The following is an 11,433-nucleotide window of genomic DNA, read 5'->3' as shown; positions in this document are numbered from 1 at the left end:
ATTAATAGTTAGTTTAATGAGTTAATAAAAGATTTTTTATAAATAGATTATATTTAATGACATATAAAAAAAATTTTGGGAGATTTTTTTTAATAACAATAGATCAATACAAAAAATTTACTGAGACTTTTTTTAATAACAATAGATTGGTATAGTACAATAAATAGATATAAAAAAATTTTAACTTTTTTTTTAATAATAGATTGATATAAATATATTTTCTGAATTTTTTTTTAACAATAGAGTCAATAAATCAATATAAAAAATTTTTTTGATAACAACAGATCAGTACTATATTATAATGGAGAGATATAAAAAATTTTTTAGATTTTTTATTAATATAATAGATCAGTTTCTGGAATTTTTTTATGACAAATTAGTATAGTACAATATATAAAATTTTCTGGGATTTATTTAAATAACAATAGATATGATAAAATTTTTGGTGATTTTTTTTTTAGTAGCAATAGATTGGTAATAGACAATTATTACTGTGACCAAAACTGATCTGATTTACCAATTCATTATCAGTTCAGTTTTTAATGTTTTCACAACATTTTTTATAGTCTATTACCAATCTATTGTTACTAAAAAAAATAATCACCAAAAATTTATCATACCTATTGTTATTAAAATAAATCTCAGAAAATTTTTTTATTAACCTTATTAAATGTAATCTATTGTTATAAAAATCTTTCATTTATATTACTTACTAGTAATATTAGTGTTACTGTGAACTATAAAAAAATCTTACTAAAAAACAATTATTAACAAGTTAATTGTCTACTATCAACATATTGTTATTAAAAAAAATCCCAGAAAATTTTTTTATACCAAACTATTACTAAAAAGAAATCTCATTAAATTTTTTATAAATCTCACTAAACACAATCTATTGTTATAAAAAAATCTTTTATTAATTTATTAGTAGTATTAGTATAAAACTCACTCACTATATCCAAAAGTACACTAGTTATAATTTAATATTTAGTTCTTTTTAACATGTGCTGTACCAACACGATGTATATAAACTATTTTTGCAATTAATATTTTTTACAAAATAAAAAAGTACTTTTATATAACCAGTTGATTAATGACGCGGTTTTATTAATTATAATATACTAAAATTTGAAACAATATGTCATTATCTACCGCTGAGAGAATAATAGAATTAGATAATATCAAGCGTTCTTTCATAAATAGGATTATATCTTGCGGAAGTTATTATAAAAGAATTCCGTAATTTATCAATTTGTCTATCTTTAATGACATTTTTGTAATCACATTTTGTAGTTTAATATTTGGAATAAGTTATTTTTGGTTTCACATATAAAAATATTTGAATATTTATTAAATTATGGGTGTCAAATTTCGCGTCTTATTTGAAAATTAAGGACTTTAATCATAACATTCACTGTAATATGACAGGATGTCTAATTTATATTTTGAACCGAGATTCCATAGTTGATCAATATTGAACCAGGATCACGACATCATCAGTTACGCAAACAAATTTCGAAAAAAGTTCAAAATAAACCGCAGTTATTATAACTAAAGATTTATTAGAAAACATTTACGAAATCATTAGGAAATAATGATTAATGAAAACTAATTTTATTACTTTGAGTCACCTTATCTTTAAATAAATCATTAACTTTTACTATTCTGTACGAAATACTTGTACTTGAAATATTTATCATTTAATTATATATGTTTAACTTAACTTATCAGTTAAAGACTTATATTCGAAAATTAATTTACCCTTTTTGGTTTTAAATATCACATAAAGAAGGGAGTTCCATCACCAGATCCCGGACCTGTACTCCTGTAGAAATGATGAAACAAGCTATTTCTTTAGTAGTATAATCAAGGAATGATTCTAGTTGAGTTTATTTGGTGATCAACACTTGGTATTTTTCATAGGTGACATTCTCACTTCTAGCTGAATTTGAACATATAGTCCAAAACTAGGAGTTCACAATTAATCGACCTATAAGTGTAAAGATCTTGCATAACGAGAAATCCTTCTAGAAATTTATTAGAATAGAAAGTATATAAGTAATAACTAGGAAAACGGAAACTGTTTAAGTCCTTCGCGTTGCAGCCGTTGCATAACTCGGAAATGTTACGTGACCTACGTGTCATTTATTTATTTGGCATATTTCAGGGGTCAAATAGGTAGTGTTACATAAATCGTGATACATATTCAAAAAAAGAAAATAAAATTGTAGGGGAGTAACGTAAATTGACCTAAAATAGTAATTTTATGTTAGCCAATTTCCGTTACTCACTTACTATCTGCCAGAATTTTATTAACTGTATGGTGACATTAAGAAATACTGTATTGTATGGACTTTTTTGAGTATCAGAGTAATAAAATCTTTTTTTAGTATTTTTGCTTAATGTTTTAAAACGTGTTTAAAACATGTTTTAAAAAGCCAAAATTGATTTAAACGTTTTTTGAACATTCGCGATAAATTTTATTAATAAGAGCATCAATAAGGTTATTATGGCTTATATTAAGTCTAGTTTTTTTTGTCTATATTTTCTGTATAGTTTTTAGCGAGTTTTCATTAAAAATTTTTTTTCTTGTGACACATATGTATATACAGTATATGTTTGTGTATTTATAATCAACGACTCCCCAGTTTTTTTTTTTAACGCGATTTTCTATCTTCCTCGCGGAATATTTTGTTTAAGCATGATGTCTACACAATCAGCTTTCATCCTCAAGGCTTTTTATGAAGAAGCCGCAATCGGAGACTGGACGTGTAGAATATTACCGTCTAAATCAGAACAAAAAGATAGGAAAAAGATTCTGCTGGACTGCATAAAAAAAGATCCTGAAGAAGTGGAAGTGTCTGATTCTTTTGACATAAATAAAAAAAGGAAAGCTAGAGAAATTCTTGATGATTGGAAGGTATGTTTATTAATGAGATAGGGGCTTAAACAAATGCTTAGCTTTGAACTGCTCATTTGGCTTGAATGAGTTAAGAACTTAGTTTAACTGCTCATTCGAAACTTAGCGCAAGCTGGGACTGCGATGAACTGCTCGATCGATGCTTGGTGCAAGCTGGAACTGCTCGTTTGAAGGATAGTTCCTAGTTCGATGCTATATTATTATTGGAAATGATTGTTATCTGAAATGATTCTTTGTAATTATTAATTATATATACATACTAATTATATATTACGTTTTCAAAGAATTGGGCTGCACGACTGAACCTGTAAAAATGACCCACTACAGAAATATTAAATTTTTTCTATGGTAATTATTCGATAACTAAGTAATTTCGCAAAATAGACGAGTTATTCAAACTTCCTTAAAGTGGTATTATTTAACCAGTATAAACAGAACTATATCAAAAATTTAGTGACATTACTTTGATTGAATCAAAAACCCATTTTATTGATTGAATCAAACTAACCATTTAAATTCAGTATATTCTTAGTTTGCTATATCATCAGTATATTAATTATTAATTATTTTACCGTAACCTTCAGTTATTGAATAGTTGCATTATAATTATTTATGATTGCTGAAAATTCATGTATACTTAGATTGCAATTATCTTAATAATGTGGTTGCCATTAGAACTTTTGAGTAGTATTGTTATGAATAATTATAACATATCTTACATAATTTATGGCAACGCGTTTTAAAGTTCTTGATTCAAGTTCTTTATTTTCATTTCACCTTTTGCTTTGTACCTGCATGTAATTAATTAATCAATCCTTAAATAAAATAAGATAAAATAAAATAAAATAAGTTCAAGTTTCATCATCGGTGCCATACTCCTGGTAAATATCTAGAATCTTCAAATAAATTTTATTCAAATAAAATAATCATTACAAATTACGTTTTTTGGCTTAAACATTATAGTTTTGCTCTGCTCAAATTTGTGTATATATACACATATATATACCAATTTAGCTAGTGTCTCATTTATTGTTATAAAATATAATCAATAATTATAAAATGTCATTATAACTATCATATCTGTGCAATCTTTGGAAGTAGCCGAAAGTAGAGAAATTTTAGATAAGATTCTGATAGTGCAAACACAATTTTATAAAAAAAACCTTTATAAAAATGAAAAAAATAAAGTATAAAAGCATAAGTTTTATGTAGCTATATTAAGAATTACAACATATATCATAATATGCTTCATTTAAATATTCTAAAATAAACATAATCATTTCAACTACCCTATAAAAAAAATTCTAATAAATGATCGTTTTTCTAGTTTTTATTCGGAAGAAATTCATACACGTAATCATTTTTCTGAAAAATTTTTTATAGGGCTAATACATGCATTAGCTCATTTGTAATCATGTATTATTTATTTTTTTAATAATAACTTACAGTATTTTCATGATTAAATCATATTTGCAATGTTGTTAATGATAAATGAGTATACTTTGTTTTGTTTGTAATAATTAAAAGTAATTTGCTCAATTACAAACTGATTTTATTATGCAAAAGAAATAATTTTACATGCTACTCTATAATCAGTGTTGAACAAAATGAAAAGAAAAAAAATACTATAATTTAAATACTAATATCCTACTTATCTGCTATAAGAATAATGTATCTTAGTAAAATAAATCATTTATTTTATCTCACAGGATAAACATTCAGAATTATTATCATTATATTTTGGAAGTTCTTTGGTAAAAGAATTAAGCAATCGGGATATATAAATTGCTTGTGGATGAATAGTTGATTGATCATTTTCATTTGATAATTGGTTAACTATTCTATATGATTCCACTTCCTCAAATTGTTTTTTTATTTCTATTTCTTCATCATTTATTACTGTAATTAAAATATTCCCTTTATACGCCTTGTGAAATTGTAAAAATGATTTATATATTATAGTAGAATTTGGTCTATTTTTTGGATCTGAATCCCAACACTTTTTCATTAAATCAATATAGCATTTTGGTGCTTCTTGCTCATTAATTTCAGGTCTAATTTCATTGCATATATCTAATGCTAGAAGCTTATCATGAGCACAATTAGTAAAAGGTTGTCTCCCAGTTGCTGCAAAATACATAATCATACCAAAACTGTATATATCTGCTGATTGACTATATGGTATTCCTCTTAGTACTTCTGGTGCAACATAGGGCATAACTCCATAAATCTTTGTTTTATCTGTATTATCAACTTCGCCACATAATCCCATATCTGATATAAATATATTATCACCAAAAATGTTGATACTGCTTATACTGTTTGTAAAAAACAATATATTTTCTGAATGTAAATCACGATGAAATATTCGTTTTTGATGAATCTCTTTGAGGCCATTACTGATATTAAGTAATGTAATTATTTTGTATGGCCAAGAAAAATTTTTAAAATTATTATTCATCCATTTATTAAAATTTCCACCTTCTGCATATTCAAGGACTATTATATATTCTTTTGTAATCGGATTTTGAGATAATCCATATATTTTAAGGATATTACTACCATGCTTATCTATTGAATATTCTTTGATCTACCAAATACAAAAAAAAAGCATTATATATATATTATATATTAAAAAAGGATTTAAATTAAAAATTATAAATAATTCTTACCTCATTTAAAAATTCATTAGTAATATTTTGTGAATTATATAAGCATTTTAAAGCAACTTTTTTATCATTGTTTCTTATATATTTCTTTTCATTATTATTATAGTATAAAGGACCATACTTCCACATTGCTGAATACACTGTAGCAAAACCACCTTTATCTATCTCTTTAATATCATTAAACTGGTCATATGATATCCACTCAAATATAATATTAAATGGGTTACTAATTTTTAATTGCATTTCTTGAATGAAATTATCAATTTTTTTATTACCATTACTGCTGGTTTTCAAATATTCTAATTGACATAATTTACACCATTTATAATAAATATACATTTTATTACAGTTCTCACAATATTTTTCTAAATATTTGTCATTATAAATTAAAATATAATCCTTTGAATCAAGATTTTGAGATATTCCATATATTTTAATAGTAACATTAGTAGTATTATGCTTATTTGATTGCTCTTCATTTATTGAATATTTTCTGGCCTATTAAAATTTAGAAATATTATTATAAAATAATTCAAGAAATAAAGATATAAAGAAATTTACCTCATTTAAAAGTTCATCCGTATTTTGTAAACATTTTAAAATGACATTTATATCTTGATGCCTTTTGTATATTCTAGAATTTTTGTCCCAATGAAATGGACCATTCTTCCATTTTGCTGAATATATTGTAGAAAAATCATCTTTATTATTTACTTTATTAATGTTAAAAAATTGATTGTATAATATCCACTCAAATATTGTATCTGATGGGTTATTAATTTCTGATTGTTTTTCTTGAATAAAGTTATCAATTATTTCATTTCCACTGGTCCAATTTATAAAAGTTTTTTTTATATCTTCCATTTGACATGATTTACACCATTTAGAATTTTTATGTAAATATATGTTACTACAACATTTTGTAGGATAATCTAATTGATTTAAAATCATAATATAATCATTTGTATCTGAATTTTGAGATATTCCATGTATTTTAAGATTGATTGAATGTGCTTTAACCTATTAAGTATAATGAAAAATTATTATTGCATTAAAAATAAACTTAGTTTATAGGAAAATTTTATACCTTATTTAGAAATTCTTCAATATTTTGTAAATTATGTAAATATTTCAAAGTAACACTGTTATGACATTTTTTGTATTTTTTACTATGCTTATCCCAATATAATCTATTCTTCTGCATTGCTGAATATACTGTAAAATCGTCATTATTATCTACTTCATTAATGTCATAAAATTGATCATATGGTATCCACTCAGATATTATACTCTTTGAGTCATTAATTTTCAATTGTTTTTCTTGAATAAAATTATCTATTTTTTCATCTCCACTGGTCCAATTTACAAAATCTTTTTTAAAATTATTTATTTGACATTGTCTGCACCATTTACTTTTTACATCTGTATAACCTTTATTACATTTTATACAGTAATTTCCATAATTGAAATCTATTAAAACTAAAATATAAACTTCAGTATTTGGAAATTGAGATATTCCATATACTTTAAAATTGGTTGAATGTACTTTAACCTATTAAATATAAATAAATAAATTATTGTATATTCAAATTAAAAATGATTTAAGTTTATAGAAAACTTTATACCTCATTTAGAAATTCTTCAATATTTTGTAAATTGTGTAAATATTTCAAAGTAACTTCATTATTTTTGTTATCTTGATGCCTTTTGTATTTTCTACAATTTTCGTCCCAATGTAATGGACCATTCTTCCATTTTGCTGAATATACTATAGACAGGTCATCATTATTTACTTCATTAATGTCAGAAAATTGATCATATAGTATCCACTCAAGTATTGTACTCTGTGGGCCATTAATTTCCAATTGTTTTTCTTTAATAAAATTATCTATTTTTTCATTTTCACTAGTCCAATTTATAAAATTTTTTCTTAAATTGTTTGTTTGACATTGTTTACACCACTTACAAGTAATATTTGTATAAGCTTCATTACATTTTATACAATAACCTTTATCTTGTAAAACTATAATGTAATCATCTATATTTGGCATTGGAGATATTCCATATATATTAAATTTGGTTGAAGTTGAATGTATAACCTGTTAAGTATAAATAAATTAGTTACCATTATATATTCAGATTAAAAAATGATTTAAGTTTATAGAAAACTTTATACCTCATTTAGAAATTCTTCGATATTTTGTAAATTATGTAAATATTTCAATGCAACTTCATTATTTTTGTTATCTTGATGCCTTTTGTATTTTTTACTATGCTTATCCCAATCTAATGGACCATTCTTCCATATTGCTGAATATACTGTAAATGAATCATTATTATCTACTTCATTAATTTCAGAAAATTGATCATATGGTACCCACTTAAGTATTGTACTCTGTGGGCTATCAATTTCCAATTGTTTTTCTCGAATAAAATTATCTATTCTTTTATCTCCACTAGTCCAATTTATAAAATCTTTTTTTAAATTATTTATTTGACATTGCCTGCACCATTTACTTTTTACATCTGTATAACCTTTATTACATTTTATACAGTAATTTCCATGATTAAAATCTATTAAAACTAGAATATAATCTTTAGTATCTGAATCTTGAGATATTCCATATACATCAAAATTGTTTGAATGCATTTTAACCTATTAAATGAAGTATAGATAAATAAGTTATTGTATGATCAAATTAAAAATGATTTAAGTTTATAGAAAACTTTATACCTCATTTAGAAATTCTTCAATATTTTGAAAATTTTGTAAATTATGTAAATATTTCATAGTAACTTCATTATTTTTGTTATCTTGATGCCTTTTGTATTTTCTACAATTTTCGTCCCAATGTAATGGACTATTCTTCCGTTTTGCTGAATATACTATAGAAAAGTCATTATTATCTATTTCATTAATTTCAGAAAATTGATCATATAGTATCCACTCAAATATTATACTCTGTGGGCTATCAATTTCCAATTGTTTTTCTTGAATAAAATTATCTATTTTTTTATTTCCACTGGTCCAATTTACAAAATCTTTTCTAAAATTATTTATTTGACATTTCCTGCACCATTTGCCAATTATATCTGTATAACCTTTATTACATTTTATACAGTAATTTCCATACATAAAATCTTCTATTAAAACTAAAATATAATCTTTAGTATCTTTAGTATTTGGAATTTGAGATATTCCATGTAATTTAAGATTGATTGAATGTATCATAACCTATTAAGTATAATAAAAGAATTATTATTGTATTAAAAATAAATTAAGCTTATAGGAAAATTTTATACCTCATTTATAAATTCTTCAATATTTTGTAAGTTACGTAAATATTTCAAAGTAACTTCGTTATTTTTGTTATTTTGATAATTTTTGTATTCTTTAATATTTTTATCCCAATATATTGGTCCATTCTTCCATTTTGCTGAATATATTATAGACAAGTTATCATTATTTACTTCATTAATGTCAGAAAATTGATCATATGGTATCCACTTAAGTATTATACTCTGTGGGCTATTAATTTCCAATTGTTTTTCTTTAATAAAATTATCTATTTTTTCACTTCCACTAGTCCAATTTATAAAATCTTTTTTTAAATTGTTTGTTTGACATTGTTTACACCATTTGCAAGTAATATTTGTATAAGCTTTATTACATTTTATACAATAACAATATCTATCTTGTAAAACTATAATGTAATCTTTTATATCCGGAAATTGGGATATTCCATATATTTTAAAATTGATTGAATGTACTTTAACCTGTTAAGTAAAAATAAATAAGTTACTATTGTATATTTAAATTAAATATGATTTAAGTCTATAGAAAACTTTATACCTCATTTAGAAATTCTTCATTATTTTGTAAATTATGTAAATATTTCAAAGTAATTTTATTATTTTGATAACTTTTGTATACTTTAATATTTTCATCCAAAATACGATCATTCTTCCATTTTGCTGAATACACTGTAGACAAGTTATCATTATTTACTTCATTAATGTCAGAAAATTGATCATATGGTATCCACTTAAGTATTATACTCTGTGGGCTATCAATTTCCAATTGTTTTTCTTGTATAAAAGTATCTATTTTTTTATCTCCACTAGTCCAATTTATAAAATCTTTTTTTAAATTATTTATTCGACATTGTTTACACCATTTATAAGTAATATTTGTATAAACTTTATTACAATTTATACAATTACAATATCTATCTTGTAAAACTATAATGTAATCTTTTATATTTGGAAATTGAGATATTCCATATATTTTAAAATTGATTGAATGTACTTTAACCTGTTAAGTATAAATAAATAAGTTATTATTGTATATTCAAATTAAAAATGATTTAAGTCTATAGAAAACTTTATACCTCATTTAGAAATTCTTCAATATTTTGTAAATTATGTAAATGTTTCAAAGTAATTTCATTATTTTGATAATTAATATCTTTTTTAATATATTTATCCCAATATATTGGTCCACTCTTCCATTTTGCTGAATATACTGTAGACAAGTCATCATTATTTACTTCATTAATGTCAGAAAATTGTTCATATGGTATCCACTTAAGTAATGTACTCTGTGGGCTATCAATTTCCAATTGTTTTTCTTGAATAAAATTATCTATTTTTTCATTTCCACTAGTCCAATTTATAAAATTCTTTCTTAAATTGTTTGTTTGACATTGTTTGCACCATTTATTCCATACATCTGTATAACCTTTATTGCATTTTATACAATAATCTTGTAAAACCATAATATATTCTTCACTATTTGAATTTTGAGATATTCCATATACTACCATATTGATTGAATTTACCTTAACCTATTAAGTATTAATAAATAAATTACTATTGTATATTTGTATTAAAAACTATTTAAGTTTATAGAAAACTTTATACCTCATTTAGAAATTCTTCAATATTTTGTAAATTGTGTAAATATTTTAAAGTGATTTTAAGTGAATCTCTTCTACTATATTCCACATCTTCGGAATCCCAATATAATGGACCATTCTTCCATAATGTTGAATATACTGTAGACAAGTCATCATTATTTACTTCATTAATGTCAGAAAATTGTTCATATGGTATCCATTCAAGTATTTTACTCTGTGGGCTATCAATTTCCAATTGTCTTTCTTGAATAAAATTATCTATTTTTTCATTTCCACTAGTCCACTTTGTAAATTTTTTTTTCAAATCCTTTATTTGGCACTGTTTACACCAATTAAGGTCTATATCTGTGTATAATTCATTACATTTTTTACATTTATCATATGACATGATGATGTATTGTAAATGAAGACTGAAAACGAAAACAATAATGGAATACGTTAAATAATGAAAACTGGAAATATTAGAAAAATAGAAAATATTGAAGGCGCAGTAGATTTTAATTTATTAGAAATAGTGAAAATAAAGACGAAACAGAAGTGTTTAAATTTGCCGCATTATTTGTTGCACGAATTTTTTAAATGTTTATCTCAAAATGAATTTGTGCTACATTTTGTGTAAATTAGATCGGCATAAATTTAATATTACCTCCATGCATAATGCTGGCAAGCATTATTCCATATAAAAATTTTTTCAGAAAAATGATCACGTGTCTGAGTTTTTTCGGAATGAAAACTAGTAAAATGATAATTTATCAAAGTTTTTCCGATTTTTTTTTATAGGGATTCAAAAAGTAAAAATCTATGAAAATCATATTACTGTTGTCTGTACTACCCTGACGCGCCGTACATCAGAAAGAAATACGTACTTAACAAAGAAAAAATAATATAATAAATAAATAATATGCATATTTAAGAGAAGAGTGGC

At 23.8% G+C, this 11,433-nt stretch overlaps 2 protein-coding genes across 2 annotated transcripts; one reads left to right on the top strand and one right to left on the bottom strand.

Moving 5' to 3' along the window:
- Positions 1–2,701: 2,701 nt before the first annotated feature.
- On the top strand, positions 2,702–2,941 carry OCT59_007941 (uncharacterized protein; the record flags this gene model as incomplete). The annotated part of the gene is made up of 1 exon (XM_066142130.1): positions 2,702–2,941. The coding sequence occupies one exon, from the start codon at positions 2,702–2,704 to the stop codon at positions 2,939–2,941; it is 240 nt and encodes a 79-aa protein (XP_065999038.1).
- A 1,672-nt stretch (positions 2,942–4,613) lies between these two features.
- On the bottom strand, positions 4,614–10,415 carry OCT59_007940 (uncharacterized protein; the record flags this gene model as incomplete). Its single annotated transcript, XM_066142129.1, has 13 exons — positions 4,614–5,510; positions 5,593–6,087; positions 6,151–6,266; positions 6,468–6,609; positions 6,677–7,141; positions 7,215–7,688; positions 7,766–8,245; positions 8,324–8,475; positions 8,692–8,824; positions 8,893–9,366; positions 9,443–9,573; positions 9,814–9,904; positions 9,981–10,415. The coding sequence occupies 13 exons, from the start codon at positions 10,413–10,415 to the stop codon at positions 4,614–4,616; spliced, it is 4,485 nt and encodes a 1,494-aa protein (XP_065999037.1).
- Positions 10,416–11,433: the final 1,018 nt, after the last annotated feature.

Source organism: Rhizophagus irregularis, chromosome 16, assembly GCF_026210795.1.
Source record: "Rhizophagus irregularis chromosome 16, complete sequence".
Lineage (NCBI taxonomy): Eukaryota > Fungi > Glomeromycota > Glomeromycetes > Glomerales > Glomeraceae > Rhizophagus > Rhizophagus irregularis.
Note: the sequence above shows the minus strand (reverse complement) of the source record. Positions and strands in the feature narration are given on the sequence as shown.